The sequence below is a fragment of the Asterias rubens genome, chromosome 4, assembly GCF_902459465.1.
Source record: "Asterias rubens chromosome 4, eAstRub1.3, whole genome shotgun sequence".
Lineage (NCBI taxonomy): Eukaryota > Metazoa > Echinodermata > Asteroidea > Forcipulatida > Asteriidae > Asterias > Asterias rubens.
The window spans coordinates 10,287,341-10,314,578 of NC_047065.1; the positions used below are offsets into that span (position 1 = coordinate 10,287,341).

The 27,238-nt window shown below is 38.1% G+C and overlaps 1 protein-coding gene across 6 annotated transcripts in view; it reads left to right on the forward strand.

The window, feature by feature from the left end:
* The first annotated feature begins 2,747 nt into the window (after positions 1-2,747).
* The window catches only part of LOC117288750 (serine/threonine-protein kinase PRP4 homolog), a 39,377-nt gene continuing 14,886 nt past the window's right edge, over positions 2,748-27,238 (forward strand). For 5 of the 6 annotated variants that reach the window (XR_004518901.1, XR_004518903.1, XR_004518902.1 and 2 more), the window contains exons 1-8: positions 2,748-2,837; positions 18,480-19,460; positions 19,799-20,173; positions 21,195-21,279; positions 21,732-22,107; positions 24,283-24,332; positions 24,930-25,017; positions 26,299-26,446. Coding sequence is in view for 1 of the 6 variants with exons in the window: in XM_033769578.1 (XP_033625469.1) it covers positions 2,773-2,837; positions 18,480-19,460; positions 19,799-20,173; positions 21,195-21,279; positions 21,732-22,107; positions 24,283-24,332; positions 24,930-25,017; positions 26,299-26,446 (2,168 nt within the window). In the remaining 5 variants the exon portion in view is untranslated. The remainder of the gene's footprint in view (positions 2,838-18,479; positions 19,461-19,798; positions 20,174-21,194; positions 21,280-21,731; positions 22,108-24,282; positions 24,333-24,929; positions 25,018-26,298; positions 26,447-27,238) is intronic. The other variant, XR_004518905.1, reaches the window with a different exon arrangement.

Genomic DNA, 27,238 nt, shown 5'->3' on the forward strand with positions numbered 1-27,238 from the left:
TTCAAACATGCTCTCTCAGTAGGGGCCTACTGGGCTTCAAACATGCTCTCTCAGTAGGGACCTACCGGGCTTCAAACATGCTCTCTCAGTAGGGGACTACCGGGCTTCAAACATGCTCTCTCAGTAGGGGCCTACCGGGCTTCAAACATGCTCTCTCAGTAGGGGCCTACTGGGCTTCAAACATGCTCTCTCAGTAGGGGCCTACTGGGCTTCAAACATGCTCTCTCAGTAGGGGCCTACCGGGCTTCAAACATGCTCTCTCAGTAGGGGCCTACCGGGCTTCAAACATGCTCTCTCAGTAGGGGCCTACTACCGGGCTTCAAACATGCTCTCTCAGTAGGGGCCTACCGGGCTTCATCAAACAGGAAGACAGAGCTTTTAAAGCCAAAGCTCTTGTTTTGAAAAGGGTCTTGACTCAGACTTTTTAAACATCACATTGATGGAGTCGAGTATAACAAGTCAGAAGGCCACATCAATCACCCCTTTAAGATAAACACACTGGTTAATTCAAAATTATGATAAAAAAAATTTCTTTCCATGAAGTAGTCTGTATTTTGTGTGAATATGATATAATATTATGAATAGTTCATCTAAATTGAAGTGGTTCATAGTTGTTTTCTGACTGACTGTTGGCATTGTGCCAACAACATGTGGGTTTATGCTGCTGTGCACAGTTCTTCTGGCTTGCCGCTGCGCATGTGGTTATGGTACTCAAAAAAATGACCAGGTTGGCAGGTCTGTGACTGTGTCTTAAAATAATGGCTTCGGTTGTGGCTACAGATAGATCACTTTACACCTCACCTTTGAAGAGAAAGCTATCAGTCAAAGTCATTAGTTACTTTATTCTGATGCATCTATAAAACACAGTGTTAAATCTGTTATTCACAGATACAGGGTACATCCACTAGTGGGTGGTATTAAATGTTTCATTGAGAAGTTAGTCTGGAATGAGCATGAATATTTGTCACTTGATCATGCAAACAGTAAGCTTGTGAACACTTATTCATTGAAGAACATTTTCTGGGTCAGGCAATTATTTGCTTCTAAGAAGTATGAAGCTATTAAAAAACACCAATAGGCCCACTAGAAATCTTTACATTTAATTCTGAAAACTGATATATTAAAGAATAAACACATTGTTGTTGTTTTTCTGGTGAATCTACAATTCAGTTTTTATTTAAATAAACTATTTAATGGAAATCTATAAATCGAAACTGCTAAATTAAAGGGAAGGTACATTGGTAATTGTCAAAAACCAGTGTTCTCACTTGGTGTATTTCAACATGCATAAAATAACAACCCTGTGAAAATTTGAGCTCAATTGATCATCAAGTCGGGAGAAAATGATGAAAACACCCTTGTTGGACGAATTTGTGTGCTTTCAGATAGGAATAAAAGTGTTCTAGCTAGAAGTCTATTATTATTTTAGTGAGAAATTATCTATATTTCAAGATCTTTGCTATACTTCAGATCATGGAGGTTCAGAGGAAGTCGTTTCGCACAATGTTTTCGCACAATGTTTTAATTACCAAACGAGTCCCTTCCCTTTAATTAGCATTGAGAATTGGGTCGAATTGAGTTGATGGTTATTATGGCCATGCAGCGACTGTACTGTTGCTAAGGGTGTTGAAGGGTGCCACTGTACTTTAATGATGAACTGATGCAGATGATAGCCGCCAATTCAACCATTAGTGACCATATTAATTTGGTAAATCAAATTTATCAAAACTTTGTTTTTAATGGAGAAATCTATGAAGTGATTGGAGGAGGTGATGTTTAGAAAATGTCTTTTATCAGAATTACAATTTCTGAAATTTTGATTATGGTAGTTGATGATGTGTAGAAAAGGGAGTTATAATATTCGCGCACATGGCAAGCTTTTTTCCTTCGGTAGAAAATGTTGACAAACCAAATATAACCACTATATACATGAATGCTAAATTCATTGTTTAGTTATACTGCAGAATACTGTGGTCTCTGGTCTAGGTTCAAGTTTCGATCAGAGCACATTTGGGGTCATACACAGTTGGAGAAAAATCTGTAGGACGACAAGTTGACCACAACTCTTTTCCTCAACGATATTAATATAAAATTTGCAGGGCATTCATTGATTGATATAAATATCTTCTTCCCTCAGAAAAATTAGCAAATTGTTATTAAACTGTGCAGTTTGTCTTCTGCTTTTTTCAAAATATGACTGAGTGAACTATAGGCCTACTTTAAAGTTTTCACTCATTTTGTGTTATATTTTTCATTAAAGCTTTTGTGCGGATCTAGCGCTTAAGAAAAAAATGATTGCAATATCAGTTATTATTCAGGCTTTGTATACCAAAGTCTTCCATTGTGTGAGTGTCATATATCAAGCTATAAAAGTGCAGAATTATTATTTAAAGTGGTTGCAAAACAAAGAAAAGCTAACGTTTGTGTTGAGATTTAGTGTTGGGCTTGGTTTTTAAATTTTTTTTTAAGGATTTTGTTTTTCAATGTCACAATAAACTTGAATTTTCAAATGTATTGTCTTATTCCTGTCAATTTTTGTTGCTGTAAATACATTAATTTTTTTTTATAAATAGACAATCCATCAATCAATTTTGAAGTTCTTAAAAATAACTTCAAGTAAAGACCGCCCTCTGTTGAACTGGTGAAACGAAGTCTGCACGTTGTATGAACCGACTGGTTTCTGCCTCGTTTTACATACAAAACTACACGTTTCTGGATCTCTCTCTCCTTACGAGTTTGTTCTTGTGCGAGTTTTGTTTCATCTCGACAAAAATGGACAGACGCATGATTATAGAGGAACAGTTCCTGCAAGAAAAAGACGAAAATGCATCAAGCAGGTATTGTACTCTTACATATTATAATTGAGTTAAAGATCCCGTTACTTCATTGAATTTGTTTATGAAGGACGTACTATTTTATAAAACACTGTAGGTAATAATCGTAAAACCAACTTTCGCCGACGACGTCTGCGTTCACATTTGCTGCCCAATTCCCGGACAACTCCTACCACCCACTGTACTGGCGTGACTGGCTGTCCCCTAAGGCATAAGCATGCTAAGCTTCAAATCTTGGCCCGACGCCTGGATAACTTTCCGTATGGCGCCACCACTTTTTCACTCATTTTTACAAAAAGGGATATATCAATCAGGTAAATAAGTTCCTATATTATTTTATATCGAATGAAAAAGTGGTGGCGCCATCGCCATGCATACCGAAACTTTTCCGATTCGTTTGTGTAAAAATTAGTGAAAAAGTTGTGGCAGAATCATCATCATGACTAGCCCCATAAATCGGTCCAATCCACTCCGTATCCTTGGCCCCAGCACCGGTCCTACTAAAAGCCGACAACTCGCCGACAACGCCGACAACTCGTCCAGAGCGCCGACAACTCGCCGACAACAAGTTGCAGACACCTTAAAAACAGCAAACAAACCAACGGTTTATTAAAACAATGTGCACTATTTTATATTAACATAATTACAACGGCTTTACTTCACGAAAAGTCGTAGTTTTTTACCCGGAAAAAAAGCGAACTTCCGCGGAGCACGGTTGGACGCCATCTTGGCCTACAACCCGTGTTGCGACCATTCCATTATGATACAGGGGTGACACAAGATCAGGGTGGGGGGGGGGACCAGTGCGCAGGCGGGTGGGGTTGGCATTGGCCCGGTTTTATGGTAACTAGATTTATCCTCGCCTCATTCGTGACATGATTAAGATAGGGATGTTGATGATTATTATTAACAATAAAAAAACTTAGCCTACATCCAATATGTGAAATTTATTTTATTAATTTTACATCCAATTTGTGAAATTTATTTTATTAATGTTATCAATTTTTCTGAGTCACAGAAAAATTATAGGAGACAAGAAAATTGCATGTGAAAGAGCAGCATAAAAACGGTAAACTTTATGATTACTGCTGATCTTCCGATAAAACTTCTGAAAGAAATTAAACAATACTTCAACTAACAGAGAAATATCCATCTTTTTAACAAAAAAAATACATAAAAATAAAATAAATAATGATGCTCGGTAAGGTAGACCAGGTTGTTGAAAATTGCATGCACGTTTCCCAGCACAAGTAATTCAATATTTTTTTGACGTGAAAACATTCTTGTTGGTTTTACATATTTCACACAATGGAGGTATAAACACTTATAAAATTATTTTAGGATATTACCATTCGACGTATATATTGTCAACCCACATTGGTGTGTATTTGTCCGTTCCCTCACGGACCAAATACAACCTATGTCCTCCTATATTTACTCAACTCACATTTCTTAAAAAGAACTCGCTGTTGGCAGACTTCATCAGCTTTCCAGAAATGAATACCGCAAGTCATGCACTAATTAATACCTTGTGGTTCCTAGTTTAATTTTAAAAAGTGAGGGACGGCAGTCACATAACCCCAAAACTTATATTAACGGGTCTTATAATAGTTGTAAAAATATCCAGCTTATACCTTTTTTGCTATAATCTTGTTACTGTGATGCCCGGTCCTATAACTACTGACAAATATTTGATAAACTTTCAAGTTTGAACACAATAATTAATATAAAAATGTAAAGAACATCTATTTCCAATTCATTGATGTCCGTCCCTCACGCATAAAGAAAGCCGTTTTAAAATCATTTGAAACTTAGCATTGGTGGAAATACGATATGCAAAGGTTTTCATGTAATGACTATAATAAATCTTATTTTAACTATGACATGGATGACGCTTAAGACTTCATCCAGCTCAAATTAATATAAAACACTTCAAAATTTGAACATGAAGAAATCAGCGAGCCTTTCATAGCTGTCAGAGTGGCATCAACATCATCTGTCCCGTCAATCATGATTAACTATAGGAGCTCATTGAAGCACTTTGATTGGCCGAAACCACTTTAGTGAACAAACTACGCCGCGTGACCATGAAGCCGACGTCAATCACTGACCTTGTATAATTAAGATTCTTTCCCCAGGATAGCTATTGATGATCTAAAGAAAACCTTATTGATAGCAATAAGCCAACAGTGCTCTTTCGCCCTGTGCAAAACAAAAAGTTTGCCTATAGGCCTAATTATGTTTTAAGTAATGGTAAATAAAATGTCTTAAAACCAAACTGTCTTATACAAATTCACCACGGTTTCAGATTAATTTATAAGTACACTGTATTCTTCATCGTCCTGTGTTTGCATTCGGGCGGTTCCAATGCTGCCCATCATTCTCTTTTTCACAGATTCCCTTGAATGTGTTAAAGATACAAATTATCCATAGGTTATCCTCCTTTACACATTCTCTCATAAATCATTTATTAGTCCCTGGCCAGGAGGTCCTCTTGACATAAAATGTTTAACTTTCTAGTTGCCTTGCCAATTCAAGTAACTTGTTGCTTGTTTTTATCCTCAATTTAATAGTGCGTTTTGCATTAATTACCAGAATCTCTCTTTTACCGAACTTTTATTTAAATACCCAGTTGTGTTTGTTAGTTTAAACTGCTATATTTTTATACTTTAAGCCATGTTTCAGATCGTCTATCTATAATGTCCTTTTATATCTCTTCTTTAATTGTCGCCTCAGGAGATATACTTGATAGTAATTTAGTTTCCTTTTTTTAAATCCATCAGGGGTGCTACTTTTCTCTCTCTCTCTCTACTAATTGTATGTATGGAGATTTCATGACTGTGAATATCCGACTTAGAATGTTATGTCTTGGCCTGATATATATGGAATTAAAACTAAGTTTACACAGAAACGTAAACCCAAACTTTGTACCAAAACATTGGCAAATCGTATAGGGTAAAGTAGAGCAGAGGTAAAACGTAACGGAATCCATAATGTTCCTTTTGTTAATGATTAAATAGAAGAATTATTGACAGGCCTATGTGTATCAAGAAACCCACGTCATTGTCTGCAATCATCAAAAGTGGCGGCTTCGCGTTTGTGTCTTCAAAACCACCGAATCGTAAGATATTTAAAACGCGAGTTGACGGTATCTAAATAATTAGGTTCACATTGTTAATAACTTAATAAAAGTAGACCCTATACCATTGAGACGGGTATCAAGATAGTTTGTAATAATCGGTCGGCTGCGCGTTTGTGTCTTCAAAACCAACGAATCGTAAGGTGTTTCCAAACAAAGAAACAAGATACATTGTCATGTAAGTATAAAAATAGGGTGCATCACGTACCAAAATCACTCTGCTTGCAGTTGTATTTGCGATCGCATTTATCCACTCATCAAGCCAGTTTCTAGCGAATTCTGTTTCCTTGCCAGAGTTCTTGATCCGTCATCTCTCCTGAAAGCCGAATCTTCAAAGACCGTCGTTCAAGTCTGTTTCAGTTTTGCTGATTATTTCGAGGTAAGATTTTTTTTTATGAATAATGAACCGTAGAATATCATGAAACAAATTTACACCAACAAAATTGGTGACGTCAAATACTTGAGTTTATCCACTTCTAAAAATCGTGCTTGAAAAAGAAGTATGGAACAATGTTTGAAAAAGAAACATTATCTTTACCACATGCATTTATTAAAAGGGATGAGATAGACCTACGTTCGGTAATTATTAATTAAGCTAGTAATGGTATTGGCGAGATGTGGTGCTGAAGTTGCTGGTATAAAAGCATTTTGAAAACAGAGTTATGTCCTTCCAAGGCTTTATAAGGCGTACCTTTTGAAAACCATAAGAATGATTGAAACAAATGCAATTATCCAAAACCAAAACGCAAACGATCCCTTTAAGAAAGAAACTACATAGCACACTTTTATATTGAATTTCAAATAAATTGGTGACGTCCTTCAAATACTTGAGTTTATCCACTTCTAAAAATCGTGGTTAAAAAAAGAAGTATTGAACAATGTTTTAAAAAGAAACATTATTTTTACCACATGCATTTATTAAAAGGGATCGGATAAGCCTACGTTCGGTAATTATTAATTAAACTAGTAATGGTATTGGCGAGATGTGGTGCTGAAGTTGCTGGTATAAAAGCATTTTGAAAACAGAGTTATGTCCTTCCAAGGCTTTATAAGGTGTACCTTTTGAAAACCATAAGAATGATTGAAACAAATGCATTTAAGAAAGAAACTAACGTAGCACACTTTTATATTGAATTTCACAAAAGGCGCCAAATGTTTGCATTGAGATGCAAGTTTGCTCACAAAAAGTTTGGAAACTTTTCAATCAAGTCTATTTTTATCTTTTTATACTCTTTTTAATATTATTAAGTTGTTTATCAATGCAAAGCTGAAGTGTGACTCTTTAAAATGTTACAATGATGACATGTTGCTGAAGTTTGATAACTGAATGGCAAATGAGTCACAGATCAAATGTGCTAAAATTACCATTATCTGTACTAAACAGTCAATTAGAGAATGATCAATAATCAGACCTGAAAGATATATTAAAAGTAGAATATAATGATCCACACAAGTATTACTAGAAATTGCGTGGTTTTCCATTTACCTCATCGGCCAACACGATCGGCCATTTATGGGAGTCAAATTTTGACTCTCATAAATTGCCGACCGTTTTAGTTCGCAAAGTAAAGGAAAACCAAGCAATTTCGAGGCAAACTTGTGTGGATCTTGTAATTGCATAATATGCACGTAACTTAAATTAAAGACACTGGACCTTATTGGTAATTGAATATAATTTATACTTTGTTTTTGAGGTGACTTTGAGGTAGCAATGATACCAATTCTGCAACTATCAGGGCATGTACAAAAAAAGAGTTGACAAACAACAATTTTCAATTTATGCAAATTATCGATGTTTCTGTACATTCTTTCCCTACTTTGTGTACACTTTTTTTAAAGCATTTCATAGACTTTCGCATCCAAAATTTGATATCAAATTTAGCTACCTTCTACTATCATTTAGTGAAAAAAAGAGGCGAAAAATTGCCATTAGTCGTGATCTTGTTGTGTAAATTACTAGGAATCCCCATCCCCAATAAAAAGGTGAACAAAAATTTCTTAGTCTTCATTTAAACATGAGAAGCCACATTTCCATAAATTGCATAATATGCACGTAACTTAAATTAAAGACACTGGACCTTATTGGTAATTGAATATTATTTATACTTTGTTTTTGAGGTGACTCTGAGGTAGCAATGATACCAATTCTGCAACTATCAGGGCATGCTTTCCCTACTTTGTAAAAAGGTGAACAAAAAGTTCTTAGTCTACATTTAAACATGAGAAGCCACATTTCCATTTTTAGCTTTTAGTAATATTTTATCCCAACAGTTAATTTTGGAATAGAATAAATATTGCAATTCATGGCTAAAATATATGACGTCACAGCGCAAATCAATGGTAAATACGCAATATGGCCGCTCATTTGTTCTGCTTTCTTGTGAACTGTTCAGCAGATTTTCCTATAAAATTTGGCCCAGAAGAGGGGCCTATTTCATTCAGCCTTCGGCTTCGGAAAATACATGTGTAGGTCCCTATTATGGTCACTCGAATTCCCTCAGGGGGAATAGACGTACACTAGTTACCTCATTTCATTGCAAGTCAATATGTGTTGACAGTAGCCTAGTCAATATGTGTATAACAGTAGCCTAATTATACAAATGAAGTTAGGAGGTTTTGGGGGTTTTATCCCTCATCTTCTTATCCTTTTCTTGTGGAAACAAGTATAGCTTATTATAAATTTAGAATGATGGCATCAGAGAATGGGTGTTTAATACTTGTTTGCAACTTCACAGTTTTACCTTTTCAAATGTATAAACTGACTCTTTTGAATCCAAAGCTTCATTTTATAACAATACCTTTTTCTCCATTTGCAGAGGAAGTATGGCTGCAGTATCCGTTCACGCTAGAACAGGACGCAACACCAAGTGGCCATGTGGTGTGTGTGGGAAGGAGTGTCGCACCAATGTCATCCAGTGCGGCTGTTGCATAACATGGTACCACGGCCGCTGTGAAAAGTTGAGGTATGATGACATCGCTTGCTTGGGTGATGCCACTGTAGATTATACATGTCGTGGCTGCAGCATGTCCATGCAATCGTTTGACCCTGAGCTGTCTTTGCAAAGACTCATGCAGAACTCGACCAACTTCAAGACTCTTGAGGCTGCAGTGGATCGTGAACGCATCCTCATACGCCATTTCCCTTTCCTTGCTGGACTATCTTCGAGGGCATCGGTGACAATGGCCATGAACATGACCACTTACCGCAGATCCGTTCATCTGCTCCAATCATCTGGTGGCACTAAGGACAGAACTCCCGTCAAGGCAACAGGCAATGGGAATTGCTTGTTCAATTCCTTGTCGCTTGCGATTAAGGGAGACGAGTCTCTGTTGTCTGAACTCCGGCTCCGTACCTGCATGGACATGGTGCTTAATGCAGAACAGTATAAAGACATCCACAAGCAGAGTGGGTTGGATGTTGTAAGTCCAACTTACAAGGAGGCCTGCCAAAACTGTACTCGTGATGGTGGGTACTCCTCAGCGTGGACAATGCAGGCTGCAGCATCGGTAATTGGAGGGCCCATTGTCTCCATTTACCCGCCAGTAAATGGGATGATGGATCTTTGCGTCCGCATTTTGAACACGACATTTCATCCTGCAGTGCCACGCACAAAGCGACCTGTGTACATCATGTGGACTTCACTTGGGGAAGCAGCTTCTGGCACCTGGACTCCCAACCACTTTGTGCCACTTGTCCAGAACGTCCGCAACCAAAAGACATTTGCCGAAGTGGTTGGCTCTTCAACACCAAAACACCGAGGAACTGTGACCAACCAACAACAGTCACCCACCATAGAGACTATTTCGCTTTCCGACTCTCCACAAATTTCTCCAGTCCACCATGTATCAGAACTTGGTGAAACCTCCCCTGGACCGTCGCTGTCACCTGGTGGGCCTTATCCGTCACCTAAACCCGAAGGCTCCGAACACTCGATGTCTTCTGCCTACTCACCAATTGGTAGGTCACAGCCAGATACCTCCCCTGGACCGTCGCTGTCACCTGGTGGACCTTATCCGTCACCGAAACCCGAAGGCTCCGAACACTCGATGTCTTCTGCCTACTCACCAATGGTAGGTCACAGCCAGATACCTCCCCTGGACCGTCGCTGTCACCTGGTGGGCCTTATCCATCACCGAAACCCGAAGGCTCCGAACACTCGATGTCTTCTGCCTACTCACCAATTGGTAGGTCACAGCCGGACACCTCCCCTGGACCCTCGCTGTCACCTGGTGGGCCTTATCCATCACTGAAACCCAAAGGCTCCGAACACTCGATGTCTTCTGCCTCCTCACCAATTGGTAGGTCACAGCCAGACACGTCCCATGTGCTCTCTTCACATCTTTGGTATACTCATCCACCGTCAGATGATGAATTTGACATACATGTAAACTCTCCTTCTTTGAAAAGACGTCAGCAGCATCAAGATGAATTTGACATCCCAGTAAACTCTCCTTCTGTGAAAAGACGAAAACAACAATTTAACCGCAAGTAAACATTCAGTTTTGTCACCTCCAAGTTCCCCATGTGTGGTTAGGGGATCCCCTAATACACAGATGTTAAATGGGAAATTTCTCACACTTCAAATGTTATATAAATTGGTTTGTGAGGAAACTCCGGAGTGCAGTGCAATTCCTCCTGGTAAGAAAGACAACACATACTTTGTACTAGATAATAGCTTAAATGTTAGAAGTAGAAAAGCAGGTGGAATCAATGACTTCACTGACGATTGTGGAGTATGGAACAGAAAATCCACTTTGACAAAGAGAACTGATTTCATAATTGTCAATAACAAATTATCATGTATGAAAATGAATCAAGGTAGATACTGCAACATTGTTAAAGGTCATTTAGTTTTATTAGATCCCCAACCTGCGGTTGAAGAAATTGTCATCATGAAGCGATTTTATTCTACACTAAAGCGCGACTCTAAATTCAAAAAGCGTGTGACATGGTTCGAAAAACTACCAAACCAAGACATTCCAAAACTTAATATTGCAATCGTTGAATATTGGTATTTTGCCAGAATCTGTGAGTATTCATGGTAATAGAAAGAAAAATGATTGTGAATACATAAGAACCAGTACTAGTATAAGAAATAACATCAAAGAAAAGGTAGTCAATGCTCCACCAAGAAGAGATTATTCAGATATCGTAATTGAAAACCCCAATGCTGCCCCTAGAAACTTAAAACAAGTACAAAATGCCAAGCAAGCTGTTAATAGTAGCAAAAACCCAGTCAAACATAAAAGTAATCCGGCAGATGATATGCAGGCAGTTATTAACATGATCCATGAAAGTTTATTTGTCCAGGAAATCATACAAGTCAAAGGCAAACCGCCATGCATAATTTTGTACACTGACGAGCAACTGAAAGACCTCACAAATATATGTAGTAATAGTTCATCTAGGAGCATACTTGGTATTGACCGTACGTTTAATTTGGGTTCATGTTTCGTTACCTCTTTTGTCTAACAAAATCCTAATTTACTAAGGAGTTCGACCCAAGCTTGTCCGATAATGCTTGGGCCTGTATTTTTATATTGGGATGGTAGCTACACAACATATCACAGATTTTTTTCCCACATTCAAGGTGTTCTAGAGTTAAATTTGAGTGAAGCTCATATAGGTTTTAGCAATGTCGTTATAGGCTCGGATGAGGAAAAGGCATTAACAAAGGCAGCCAAAAAGTGCTTTCCTGATTCAACATTTGTTTTGTGCACTAGGCATTTAAAAGAGAACGTAGGAAGATATTTAAGAAAGAAGGTTGGGGTAACAGACAAAACTGTAGCTAAAGTGTTAAGTGAAATTTTTGGAGCAAGCAGTCCACTTATGGAAGAAGATATCCTTAGTTTTGAAGCTGAAATAACATGTTTAAGTGAAAAGTATGCAACGGAGCTGCCCACATTTGTAGATTACTTTAGAAGTAAGCTGATACCATTGTTAAGAAATTACGTAATAGCTCCCCGATTAGCCAAAAATTCAATTCCACTGGACTGGAAAAACAATTCATGTGAAGCCATGAACCACATTATGAAGTTAACTACAAACTGGAAACCATCAAAGCTGCCTTCTCTAATTAACCATTTACACGACATTGTTAAGTTGCAGTACATTGACATTCAGCGGGCATTTTATGGGCAGGGAAATTATCAACTTGCTCCTTGGGTTATGCACAAGTTTAAGATAAGTTCTCAAGCATGGTCAAGTAAAACTGACAGTGAGAGACAGAAGTACTTTATAAAGTTTTTGTCTTACCATGACAAGCACTCAGCTTTTGTAACTTCTTCAGACGGTCAGCTTAGAATTCCACGTACCCCACTCACTGCCAAAAAACCAGGTCAAAAGAAACGCATCAGAAATGCCAAAACTGTTTCTTTTTCTCACTAGACATGCCACTCTACCTTGTGCATTGAATGCTGTCAAAGAAAATAAATATTACCAATGTTAAATGATGTGTTGAATTAATAATGATGAAGATTAGTTCTCAAAGTGCATTGCGATAGTATGTACTATTTTATTTGAATCATTGTTAACTTATATGTACTACTATGTTTAAGGTTACTTCTCGAATTGTATTTAAATCTAATTCTGTGTGAAGTGAATTAATGAAAAAATCGAATTCCATAAACTTTTTCATTTCAATTGTTGCCAACTTAGTTCTCGAAGTGGATTAATCTATCCTTTTATTTCACTTAGTTAACTTATATATACTACGGGTATAATTTTTAAGATTACTTCTCAAATTGGCTAAATCTAATTGTTGAATTTGATAACGCTCCATGTAACTAATTTGCTTCTATTTTTGATTAGAAAAAAAAATATTCAATTATAATAAAACAATTACAAAATTAATTTGAGTGGATTTTCAAGTGTATCTTGTATGTGCCTCCACCCCCACCAGCTTTGAAAGCCCTAAATCAAATAGCCGACGAATAAACAAAATAGTATTAATACTGTTAAAATAGTCTATAAACAACAAGGATCTCACCTGTTGGTAACTCTTTCCACAATTGTGAAAGCCCTTGAAATAGATCAAACAAAAATAGGGAATGTAAGTAATAAATAATCTTCAAATAAATCAACTGGGAAACAAGATTGGATTCTCCATCCACCCCATAGGCCATAGTCTTGTTTTGTTATCTAGTCATGTAAAACTGACAGTGCGAGACAGAAGCACTTTCTAAAGTTTTTCTTACCATGACAAGCACTCAGCTGGAAATGCCAAACTATTGAATGCTGTCAAATCAAGTAGGGAATCCTAAGATTAAGAAAGTAATATTTATTTAAAAAATAAAAAATTTAAAAAAACAAAATAAAAATGTGGAAAAGTAAAAATATTTATAGAATCTTTAAATAACTCAACTGAGAAACAAATTGGATTCTGCACCTGGCCCACAAGTCTTATCCCGTTTAATTAAAGGTATTTTCAAATTCTATCTTATCCCCCCCCCCCCAAATAAAAGAAAGAAAAAAAAAAACTATAAAGTATTTTATAAAAAACAAATAGATGCACAGTTATGTTAAAGAAAAATTAATTCTGCACTGTTCTAGCTAGTCTAGGACTCTAGGGGGATTAGATTAAACATTTAACTAATCAATAATTTATGTATCAAAAGTTGTCTGGTATTTACAAATCCACACACACTCACACACAACAATGTGCCATCTCTGAACTGCTGCTGTGGTTTTCACAGGACGCCCGCCCTCTGTTGTTATGGAAGTGCTAATTCATCTCACCCCTGTATCATAATGGAATGGTCGCAACATGGGTTGTAGGCCAAGATGGCGTCCAACCGCGCTCCGTGGAAGTTCGCTTTTTTTCCGGGTAAAAAACTACGACTTTTCGTGAAGTAAAGCCGTTGTAATTATGTTAATATAAAATAGTGCACATTGTTTTAATAAACCGTTGGTTTGTTTTCTGTTTTTAAGGTGTCTGCAACTTGTTGTCGGCGAGTTGTCGGCGCTCTGGACGAGTTGTCGGCGTTGTCGGCAAGTTGTCGGCTTTTAGTAGGACCCCCCAGCACCACTGATTCAAAACCTTTCGCTTCCTTGAAATACCATCTGCAACGTTCTTCATCATGAAACTTACCCATCTAATGCTTCAGAAGTTGCAGATAGCACTTCACTTGGAATTGTTAAAATAGGTATCACAGATTTTGAGTAAAAATCAAGTGAATTTTGCGTGTGAATTTTCTCAACTAATGCTCTTTTACCATCTGCACACGTTCGTCCTGGGAAGAAAAGATACCCAATCCGCGCTTCATGTACAAATATATGGACACGCGTTTGGGAACTATTCTTTGTAGTTCCCAGACGCGTGTCCATATGTTTGTACACAAAGCACGGATTGGGGAACCATTCTTTGTAGTTCCCAGTCGCGTGTCCATATGTTTGTACACGAAGCGCGGCTTGGGTATCTTTTCTTCCCAGGACGAACGTGTGCAGATGGTTCTTCTACAAGTTTATCCTGGGAAAAAAATCTGCGCACGGTCGGGGGACAGTTGGCATATCGGCATTAGCGGTAAAAGAGTGTTAGTTGAGAAAATTCACACGCAAAATTCAATTGATTTTTACTGAAAATCTGTGATACCTATTTGAACAATTCCAAGTGTAGTGCTATCTGCAACTTCTAAAGCATTAGATGGGTAAGTTTCATGATGCAGAACGTTGCAGATGGTTTTTCAAGGAAGCGAAAGGTTTTGATATCAGTGGTGCTGGGGCCAAGGATACGGAGTGGATTGGACCGATTTATGGGGCTACATCATGACATATCGTAGCGTCATATATGTTATCGACCCTCATATGTTTTCGAACCCCAACTTTGATTCCCGTTTACCGCGAGATTGTGCAAGCTGCACCGGTGACAGAAGCTATTCAGTTTACTCACGGTCTGTGTTTTCATCAGGCTTAATCTTGCTGAGAATAAAGTTTCCTGTCGTTGGTTATTCTCAAACATTTATAAAATGATTGATTTTCGGTACAAATCACTAGTGCATTATTATGCCAACATTCAAATGAGTCAAAGAAACATCCAACCTCGAAAGTTCAAAACAAAATTACTATCTGCAAGTTTGAGTTTCATTCTGCTTTAGTCACTAGATGGATCACTTGAGGTGGTTACTATTTGGGATTCTATGGTGTGCCAATATGGGGGGGGGGGGGGAAATTAAAACATTTTAAGTGAAACTGACCAAAAAAAATGGTTTTTGATAACTGCATACTGTAATAAATTTCGATTAAGCGTAATAAATATTAAGTCTACATTAAAGATAAAATATCATAGATTGGTTTCTTATCTCCTGAAACCAAACATTACTGGTCTGAAATGGGGGAAAACGGATTGTTATGAAGTGTGTGTGTTTTAAGGGAGTGGGGTGTTTTACTATCATGCCTTATGATATCTCTGGATTCTAATATAGTAGCCATAATGCCTAAGGACAAAAATGTCTTTAAATTTGTTAAGTAGTAATTGAATAATATTTTTGATTTATTTTGCACGCCATTCTAGCTTCTGAATTTTCAATAAAGTACCAACCAATGAAAAGTGTGAAAACATATGACGTTGCTCCAATGTCGTGCATGCATAAGCACTGTTAATGGCGGACTGTCCCTCGCAACGTAAAACCAAAATGTTAAAAATTTTAACACACCATTAAGTGTAAGTGTTATTGTTAAAAAATTGGATAGACGATTTGAAAAAAAAACTTTCAGTTTTTGATTGTGAACAATTTTCCTGTTATCCTACTGAAAACACATGACACCAGGATAAGGTTTATCGCGATTCAGAAACCCAATGCATTGTGGGAAGGAATATGAGGCGGTTTCTATGCAGTTTCTACGACTCGCGCACGTAACACCTATACCTTTGTGTAGGTTCAACAGCGCCCTCTCTTGATATTTTGCTATTCGCGATAAACCTTACGATGATGATGCAGTAAACTGAATTTTCTAAAAAACCTGTGTTTGATTGAATGAAATTTTTTAGAGCAAGCTGGTTGGTGTGGTATGTCTATGAACTGGCGGACTATCGCTAAAGAAACATCGTCGAAGCCATGGCGTTTGCAGATGTGCAACAAGTGAGATAACACGTTTTTGGTCAAGGCAGTATTTTTAACTTGCACACAGCGCCACCGCAGACATCATGACAGCGGAACAGGAATCAGCAGCAAGTACTCCTAGTTTCGGTTTCGTCCGCTATCATCTCCCGTCTCTTCATAGGTTTATATCCCTCACGACAAAAATGATCATGTGGTTCAATGAATTTTGGAATCGCTCTTTTTTTTTTTTTTTTTTTTTTTCCGCCCAAATTAGGCTCTATCATGTGTCCTTTGATATCACATTGTCTGGGGGGAACGACAGAAAATCCAATCCGCAATCTCAAAAATTTTAAAAAATTATAAATTCTTACCATAATTCAGTCCCCAACTACACTACATACAAATACTGATTGTTCCCGAACGTTCGTCCTAGAATAAAAAAACACCTGATCCGTGCTTTGTGTACAAAACATATGGTCACGCGTCTGGGAACCAGACGTCTGGATTGAAACTTGTATTTGAAACCTGTTGTCGCCACTCTGGACTTGTTGTCGGCGTTGACGGCTTTTAGTACATTGTAGGACTCCCAGAAACTGACCAAAATGTCAATGTACCATCATGTGCAAATTGCTACAGCTTGAAATGCTTTGATGAAGATTCATTGTTTTGAACATGTTACTTACTTTACTTAATCCATCGATGCTTGTAGGACAATGCCTGTTCATGGATTGAGGGGTTGTCATGTGCATCTTTCCGTAAAAACATATAGGTTTAGTCACTTGCATTGATTCTGTTCATGTCATTTGTTGATCATTTTTGTTACCTTTCTTAAAGATGGGTAACATAATTTGCTGATTTCCAGTCTCGTGGTAGTTCCCCCTTCTCCAAGGTATTTGACACAGGAGATGTGGCTTATCAAGAACGCCTGCAAGCTTCTGCAGTATTAAGTGTGGTTGTAAGCCATCCGATCCTGGGGACTTGTTTGGCTTGGGACTCTTTAGTAGGTCGTAAACATCCAATGGAGCAGATCAAATTCCATGTGAAATCATTTTCTACTGGGTCCGGCATACTCTGCATGTCTTCTTGGGTAAAGACACTGCACAAGAAGTCTTGTAGCACTCTGTGTCCGTTACCGTAGTGCTACCTACCATTTGGTTGAAGGAGACTGGCAATACTTTCTCTTATTGTAGTCAGTTGTTTTGGATTTAACATTTGTTGACCAAAAGGCCTTTGGGCTTTGTTTTACTCCAGATGCTATGTTTTTCTTGAAACGTTTCACTGCTTTCCTACAAACCCACTTTGCTTAATACTTGCTCTTGTTCGTACATCTTTCAGTCCTCCTCTAAGTATTGAGTATCGTGTGCAATGGTACACAAAATCTTATGGGATATACAAATGTTTGCATTCGGCGATCACTTTCATTCAATTTCCTTCGTGCTGTCTGTGTAGCATTTTTTATGGTCTGTTGTCTAGATGTGCTCGCTGTGAGTCTTTAGTTATCAAACTGCTTGGATTTGAAACTTTGCATAGTGAAAGTATTAAACTTGAAAGGTTTGCAGTAACATCATTTCTACATGTTGTGACCAAAAAACCTCTTTTACTTAAATTGCTATTTAGTCATCTTAACCCGCGTTAGGGTTTCAAATAGCCACCAGAAAGCAGTTTTTAAGGCAGCAGCCTTAAAAACTGCTTCCTGATTATTTCATGGATAGATGTATATGGTCCATGTTTTTCAAAATGGCTTCCACCTGATGAAGGTTATGAAGGCCAAGATTAATCACTCATATTGTAGAAAATGGTGATTAAAACCCTAACGATGCTATTTGCAACAATATGCACCAAATGGTAATAGTTGTTGATCGTTGCATTTGGCAGTCAACTCAGATGTCTTTCTTTAACTGAATTTGTTGTATTTAGAAGTCAAGTGACTTCATTAAATAGTATTGCATTTTGTTGTATTTGGCAGTCAACTTAAGTTCATACCTGGAGGGAATTTTCGGCATTTGACTATAAAGTTCATGGTCCCAGGTATTAGCCAAGTCACCAATGCATACTGTTGCATCTAGCAGGGCAAACACCCTTACTCAGTCCTAACACAAACAACATGTCTGCACAATGAAACAAAATCCCTTGTTGCATTTTGTTGCATGTGCAATGGTTCTCACTTCAACTGTGTTGCACTCTGTTTTATTTGGCAGGGTATATAGAGGGACCCTAATGGGGTCTAGGGTTGAGAGCACAGCATGTGTGTAGATTTTGTGCCACTGGGCATGAAGACCAAATTTTCACTTCTTTCTTTTATGTGGCAACATGAACACAACCTAATTTTAATGATGGGCACCTTTTGTAGGGCCTATTAAACATAGGATTTTATTCGTTTTGGGTTGTTTTACTAAATGTGTGTAACCAGTTTTCTTTCCATTAAAAAGTAATTAACTCATTTTGGTAATACTTTGCTTTTCCCTTAGTTCTGCCAGTGAGTCAGAATCTGATTCAGAAGGAAAGTCAGAGAAAGAAAAAGAAGGTGTTGCTGTCAGTGCAGAAGCAGTGAATGGCAGCGAACATCGTCGCCATGGTAAGAAACATCGTAAACACAGGCACCACCATCATCGTAGGAAGCATCGTAAGCACGCCACTGAGGGAGATGAAAGACGACATCGCCATAAACATAAGCACAAAAAGTCATCACGCAGCAGCAGCAGCACACGACGGGATCGTAGTGGAAAGGAACGTAAATCAGAGGTCAGTGTAGTTCCATACACTGAGTGTGATGACGAGGAAGATGAAGGGGAGGTTATGGTTGGCTTGGCTGACCTGGAGAAACAGAAAGAACTTCTGCAGGCAGAACTTTTAAATGATCTTGGACTGGCAAATGAAGAAGAGCTCAAACAGGCATCAGGTATGTCCATTATTGCCAAAGGCTATTTGTCCTCTGATGAAGAGGGTCAGGTATCGGAAGAAGACGCCAAGAAACCAAAACTACCTGAATCAGATGATGATGACGTCATCTTTATGGGAGAGATTCAGGGAAACTCTAAGAAACATTCAAATCGCGGCATGCGTTCAAAGTCACCTGAGAGAGGTCGTTCTCGAAATACAAATGACAGACCTAGAGACTCTAGAAGAAGAAGCATCAGCAGTGAACGCCAAACAAGGAAAAAACGAAAGAGTGTATCTCCGAGTACTCCACCAAAGAGACATAAAGACAGAACAGACGCTGCATCTGAACTGGCTGATCGTAAGAGAATGGAACATTCCTCAAGCAAACAGAGTCACAAGAGATCACGCAGTAAATCTCGGGAAAGGAAGAGGAGAGTTTCTCCTGTTGATGTTGATGAGTTATCCTCAAAACACGGCAGAAGCAAGTCACCAAAAAGACGAAGGAGTCTGTCACCAAAAGTTTCCCCGCGTCGTAAAAGCCGTAGTCGGTCACCTAAGAGAAAGCAAAAGTAAGTACAATTTTTAGAAACGTATCAGCTCAGATGTAGACTTTTTTATGTTTGAGTACAAATATTTCTGGTACACCACCTTTAAAAACAAAACGATATATGCATCTTTTGCCAAAGCTTTGTCAAGTGCATTGGAGAAGTAAGAGTCAAATTTCTCATTTCAATGAGTAAGTTAAGACTCGGATGATTTTTATTTTTAGGAACTTGAAGCAGTTATGGCAAATTATATTTTCAGAGCTAGAAATGACTCGGTGCTTGATTTAGGTATGCATGCAGACTCCCCACATTCCTACCCATCTGTTTTTATTATGAACACTTTTTATCCTTATCCAAACCAGACTTGTAATAACACTGGAGAGTCTTCGACAACACAGTCCTCGGAGGTCACCCTCACCGCGACGCAATCAAGGGCAAAGTAAATCGCCCCATCGTAGTTCAGCAGACCTCCATCAAAGCAGGTCACCCCCCATGCGACGTTCACCTGTCCGTCCTCGATCACCGACGAGAGAAGAACTGGCTGAGAGACGTCGCATGAGGTCTCGATCTCCTCCTGATTACAGACGACGAGATCGACCAACGTGGCGAGACCGCGAGAGGGAGAGGGGCCATGATCGAGACAGGAGAAGAGGTAGAGGAAATCGAACCCCAGATGATAAATTCAAGGGGAGTCTTTCTGAAGGATTGACAGCGAATAAATATTCCTCTGAGGAAGAGTAAGTATCAGCAATTGTACTAAACAAGAAAATAACTTGTATTCCTTTGTCCTTTTACTATTAACAAAAGCTGTCCGACACTTGAGTATTAATATTAATGCATTGGAACTTTATCAAGTGACATATTTCAAGATATGGCTAATTTTTGCAGCAATGAGTAAAAATGTACTCGATTCCTAGAGTTTCTGGATTTTTATTTTTTTTCCAACTGAAAAGTCAAATTTTTTTTAGATCTGTGCTCCATGGTTATTACAGGTTGATGTGGCTGGCTGCCAAAAGGCACTTATACATGTTTGCGGCTCAAACACATTGTAGCAGTGTCCTCCACAATTCAACTCTCAGCTGGGAACAAGGATGTTTAGCACCCCAAAATATATTAGTTATCACACGCAAGCGCCTGGAATACAGAAAACTTTAGCACTTCTGCATTCTTTATCAACAAGGCCAATATCCAAGTTGTATATGCGATGCAGAAAAACAGTACCACGATCTTAAATGCGCATGACAAGTAGATGAGCAGCCGAGCTGCCCGGACTCTATTCTACTTGTCATGTGCATGTACCATGTGGGTGAATACTCGCGTGCGCTGGGTAGATAGCAAAAATAGCACCAGGCACGTGATGATTAATGGACCAGTAAGAACTCGACTCTCGGTCATGAATATGTATGAGGTATAGTAAAAGTTATTATCATACTCCTTATTGCTATGAATAAATATGTATGAGTATAGTAAACGTTTATATCACACTCCTTATTGCTATGGATCAACCAATTAGAATTGACGATTCAATTCTTGAAGATGAATTGTGTTATTGTATAGCTAAGAATAATTGTGCAGTTTTATCTGAAGTTTTACTGTAAATTAGTTAATTTACAGTGGAAAAGTTTGGGTAACATACATATTTACCCATTCTATTAAGGCATTTTGGCTTTGTTGCCCGTTCAAGACTATCAAATTTCTTCATCATTAACTCAAAATAAAAATTTGTAAGAGAGATGTTTATTTGTTGTTGCTTTCTAGGTTAGAAGATGTTGATTTACAGGAAGAAGAGGATGAAGAAGCAGTTATTGAGAGAAGACGAAGACAGCGCCAGGAACTATTACAGGTATGTCCAGTTATTTATAATTCAACTTATTTCACATTCAAACATAGAAAACACACAACTGTTCCCATCCAAATTTGTAGTGTTTTATGTTGAAATCCTGTTTTTAAACATCGATATTTCGCAAATCATGAAAATTCTTTGTGCTTAAGATCAGGAGATGCATATTTTCATATCCTGAAAAATCGTTACTCAATAGTGAGGTTTTTTCAAAGTGGTTTACCAAAATTGAGTCTTTGGACTTGGTTTGTCAGGCTTTTATTCTAAGATGTATAGCAAAACAAAAAATTGTCCAATTTGAACAAATTTATAACCTTTAAAAAAATGTTTACAAAATAATTTATGTTTCTTACCTTAGATTCTTCTTTCAAAACATAATGACTTAAAAACATAAGATTGTATTTCACTTAAAGATATGTTAACACAGCTTGTTTCCCTTAAATTCTTGTATACAGAAACTTAAAGCCCCAGTTGCCCCAACAGCATTTGAGCTAGGGTTTTCTACTCCGGAACAGTCAGTAAACTCGGGTGTTAATACCCCAGGAAGCCAAGACAATAGCAGTGAGTCATCATCATCATCAGACAGCGAACAAGATGAAAATGATAAAGAAGAACAAAAGGAAACGGATGACAAAGATGAGCAAACAGAAAATAATGAGACTGCAGAGACGGCAAGCATTCCTTTTCTAGAAGGGGGATCTGGAGACAATCTCATTCCACAAGAAGAATCTGAGAAGATTACTGATGAGCACAAAAAGACAGTCCAAGATGTGACAAGTAATGAAGCTGCAGATATCGTGGCCCAAACGCCTGCCATTGCAGAAGTTAAGGGTAAGTTTAATTGGGTCATAAATGAACAGCTGTCGATTTCACTAAGAGTTACTAAGGACTAGCAATACATTTTTAATATCTCCTATGGACTGGCCCAAAGTTAGGACTAGTCCTAACTCTTTGTGAAATCGACCCCTGGATCATTTGATTTTGATAGGGGTACACTCTATCATTTTTTCCCCACTTAAAAGAATGCACAACTGAGATGTTGAAACTAATTGCAATGCACAAATTATACGTCAAATCAGCCTAACTTGACAATAGTGGTCTATTCTGATTACTTTGGAATGTTCCAAATTTTTAAGTATATGGGCTGAAAAATATGATCATTCCAGTTTCTGTCAAATACACACCATTAAACATTCTGCAGAAGAGAGGGCTTATTGCCTTGAAAATATCTGTGCTTGTGGAGAAAGGGTAATTTTCATTGATTGTGTTATTTTTTCTAATTAAAATGAAATAGCGTTTGTTTGTTTGCATGTCTGTTTTGATTCTAACATAAACTGCGCCAATAAAGTATCTAAACACTTACAAATGGTCAGATATATCGGAACCTGAAATAGTATGCCAAAAAATAATTATTCATTTCTGGTCACCATTAATTTCTGCACATTTTGACACATCTTGTGCTGCGCTACGATGTTGTTTGGTGGATTCATGGGCACTTGAGTGGCTTAAGGTCGAATTTCAAAAGTTGCAAAAGCCCCTATTCAAGCTAAATCGTTGTATTGTGACGAGTAAGATCCGCGTTTCTTTTGCCCGCCTTTTATAAAGTTTTATTGTCGCATGTTGGATAAATCGGCAAAGGGGCCAAAGATGGGAGGCATACATCATATGGGTTAAGAGCCAGATTCCCCGATATGGTAAGACAGAGAAAGGTGTTTCAAGATAACAGCAAAGATGGCTCAACTGACCAAACGGGAAAGGGGACGGATCGTTGGTTTGATAGAAGCCGGTACGTCGATGCGACGGTCAGTAAATGGTGGAATCGCTACCAAGCTCAGGGAAATGTGGACGACCTGCCAAGGAGTAGCCGTCCGAGGGTGACTTCTGCGAAGAAGAAAGTGAACAAGTCCATCTAGCCTGACGCCACTCTCGAGGGATTGTGACGCATCCTGATCAGGAAATGGCAAGGGATTGACCAGGGACAGATCAGAGGTCTCATTGAGAGTATGAGAAGACGACTCCTTGCCGTTCAGGACAGTGATGGAGGACACACCAAGAATGAAGGACAGTATATCAGCAGTTTTAGAGTTAAAGATACGGCAATAAATTTCATGGTCAAATAAACAAAACGAGTGTATGTCTTCTGTCTTGATTTTGTCTGTGTGTGATGCTACGAGAGTTCCCTTCTGGAATTGGGATGAACAGGGGCTTTTGCAACTTTTGAAATTCGACCTCCAGCCACTCAAGTGCCCATAAAACCACCAAACAACATCGTAGCGGAACACAATAGGTGTCAACATGTGCAGAAATTAACGGTGAATAAAAATTAATAATTATTTTTTTGTATACTATTTTAGGTTCCGATAAATCTGACCATTTGTAAGTGTTTAGATACTTTATTGGCGCAGTTTAGTATGGATACATATGATTTGAGGCATTGCATGGTGAGGTATCAATGTATATTTGGTTTGCGGTAACACCATGTGTGTATCTACTTGTCAGGTAGAGTTCGTTCTTTAGATAACTTTCTTAAAAGAAAGTGTGTATACACTCACAAACACGGTATTGAAGGTGTACCCTTACTTTAAAGGGAAGGTACACGTTTTGTAATTGTCAGAGAACAGTCTTCTCACTTGGTGTATCCCAACATAAGCATAAAATAACAAACCTGTGAAAATTTGGGCTCAATTGGTCATCAAAGTTGCGAGCAAATGATGAAAGAAAAAACACCCCTGTTAGACGAATTTGTGTGCTTTCAGATAAGAATAAAAGACTTCTAGCTAGAAGTCTTTTATTATTTTAGTGAGAAATTACCTCTTTCTCAAAAACTACATTGCTTAAGAGGGAGCCATTTCCCACAAAGTTTTATACTATCAACAGCTCTCCAATACTCGCTACCAAGTCAGTTTTTAAGTTAATATTTGTTTTGCAGTAACTACCAAACGTGTACCTTGCCTTTAATACATTTGTGTGTAATATAAATAATTGTATTTGTTCTGTTATTTGCAGCAGTTTCTCACAATGGCATGGACATGTTCAGTGAAGGCAGCAACTATGATGTGAGTATTTAATACAGTTCAAAACCTTGAAAGAGATTGTTTTTTATTTGTGAACAGTTTGTTCTTAACACAGCAAATGTATTTATTTATTTACTCAATAACTCATCAATCGTTTCTCTCTAAGTCGCTTTCGTGTTCTCCGTCAACATGTTTTTCCATTTCATTATTTTGTTTAACCTGTTTTGTATTTGTCCATCCATTCTACTTCCATCACAAGCTTCAACCACTTCTAAAAAGATTTTTGTGCTGACGCACACCTTGAATCAATTTTGAACAATCAGACTAGTTTTTCATAGAACCATGACTAAAGCTGCTTGGTCATGTCAATCGCCTCACGTGCAAATACAATGATGAACAATAATTTACGGCTATATCGTTTAATCTTCTGTTGATACCAGATACTTGAGCAATGAATTGGGTCTACCTGGGGTCGATCGCTTACTCTTGATTACTTAATCTCTGCCCTCACAGGTACCCATTAACCCCGCGGTGGAGAGCAGCAACTATAGTTAAGTGTCTTGCCCAGGAAGACTAGTGTCACGACCGGGATTCGAACCCACACTCATGTATTTGGTGTTTTTGTTTGTTATTTTATAGAGTCCAACTGCTGTAGAGAAGCTTGACCAATCAGCTCATGAGAACCCGAGTCTGACTGATAATTGGGATGACGCTGAAGGCTACTATCGTAAGTATGCAGTATGTCGAGTCTCTAAGCAAAAATAAGTATCATGTAAGCAATCTCTCTGTGAAGCTGTGGGCTTGGGATATGTTTTATGCTCATAGAAATCCTCCCGCCAATTAAAGCCAGTGGTCACTATTGGTAATTGTCAAAGACCAGTCTTCTCACTTGCTGTATCTCAACATATGCATAAAATCACAAACCTGTGAAAATTTGAACCTGTGAACATTTGATTGGTCGTCAGAGTTGCAAGATAACTATGAAAGAACAAAACACCCTTGTCACACCCTTGTCAATCTCAAAAACATTTTCGTTCACATACAGACCAACTTGGTCTTAAAGGGTCCCATTTCTTGGTTAAACTATTTCCCATAAACACCATGTTTAAAATAACAATGGTGGAAATAGTACAGCACAGTTACAATAATTGGAATCGTATTAATACAATACATGTTTTAATTTACGACAAGTCAACAGACACAACGTCACTGGATGGGAGAGCACCAACATTTATTATCCTGTGCTTTCAGATGCTTGATTTCGGGACCTCAAATTCTAAACTTGAGGTCTCGAAATCAAGTTCGTGAAAAATTACTTCTTTCTCGAAAACTACTCCACTTCAGAGGGAGCCGTTTCTCACAATGTTTTATACTACCCCCATTACTCATTAATACCAAGTAAGGTTTTATGCTAATAATTATTTTGAGTAATTACCAATAGTGTCCACTGCCTTTAATTCATGTTCATGGTGATCAGGGCCAGGCTTTAGGTAGGACACTTTATGAAGAAATGGAGATATTTGATTGAGACATCTGTGAATGAAATTTGCAACTGACATGTGCGATAACTTTTGCACGATAGTGTATGGGGAACGCATTGCATTAAAAGAAATGTGCACTGTGGTTTGTGGGAACTATCTAATCCATTCAAGTGTACTAAGAAAGTGTCAATTTAGGGTCAAGACTTTTGCGGTTTTGTGAATGGCGGTTTTGTGAATTGTGAATGGTGATTGGTGATTAGTATAATATAAAGCAAGACAAGTTCTAAAAATTATTATCTGCTTATTAAATTGTTTCTCTGTGAAGCGCCTTGAGCATCTTTTAGGCGGACTTTGGCGCTATATAAGTTTTTGTTATTATTACTATTATTCAAAAGAACATAATCTACCCAGCAAAAAGATAAATACATGGTGTTAACACAAACCTAACATTGATGTTCCTCAACATGCAATGCCTCAATACCAGATAAATTTCCAGTTGACTCATTGCTTGATGTTTTGTTTTCAAGGTGTACGTGTTGGTGAGCTGCTTGATAAGCGTTACAGTGTGTATGGCTACACAGGTCAAGGTGTATTCAGTAACGTCATTCGGGCTAGAGACTGTGCTAGGACTCAACAAGATGTAGCTATCAAGATCATCAGGAACAATGAACTCATGTATGGTCAACAACAACATTTATTACTTCAACTCCTCTGTCAAAATTAATATGAAATTACCTCTCTCATGCTGCATTGGAACTGTTTGTAAAATTTTAAGAAACAATTATGTGTACAATGCCGTCCGATATTAGGAGAAACCAAAAATAATATCTGTGCAGTCCCATCAGCATTATCTCAATATTCTTGTTTATGAACCTACAGTATAACCAATCCCCCAGATGTCCCTACCCCCCCCCAAAAAAAAATAAAAAATTACGACTGGAAATGAGATTTGTTGCTTCCTGCAAATGCGAATGTGATATGAATTCTGACATCACAAATTCGCAACAAAAACTTGCACAGTTCAAGTGTGTTCAACTGTGAAACATATGTTCAGATGCGAAATATTTGCTGCGAAAACAGCCCTGTGACATCAAAATTCGCTTCGCATTCGCAGGAAGTATTAACCAGGCATAAGTATTTACCACTCAGCTATGGATTGGCAAGATCATTGCTTCCCCTATACATGTACTTCAGAGGTATAATCCATTGGTGTATGTGATGACCAGTATGCGGTATCTGGGTTAAGAGTTTAGCCCGGTTCATAGTTCATGCGAATGCGGTGCCAATTTGACATGAATTTGACGTCACAGTTCTGTTTTCGCTGCAATATGCGTAGGACAGTTGAGAACAACTCAACTGCTGCACATTATTTGTTGCGAATTTGTGAAGTCAACATTCATATCGCATTCACATTCGCAGGATGTAAGAGCCGCCCAGGCTTTAATACAGCCATGTACAGCCACAGGC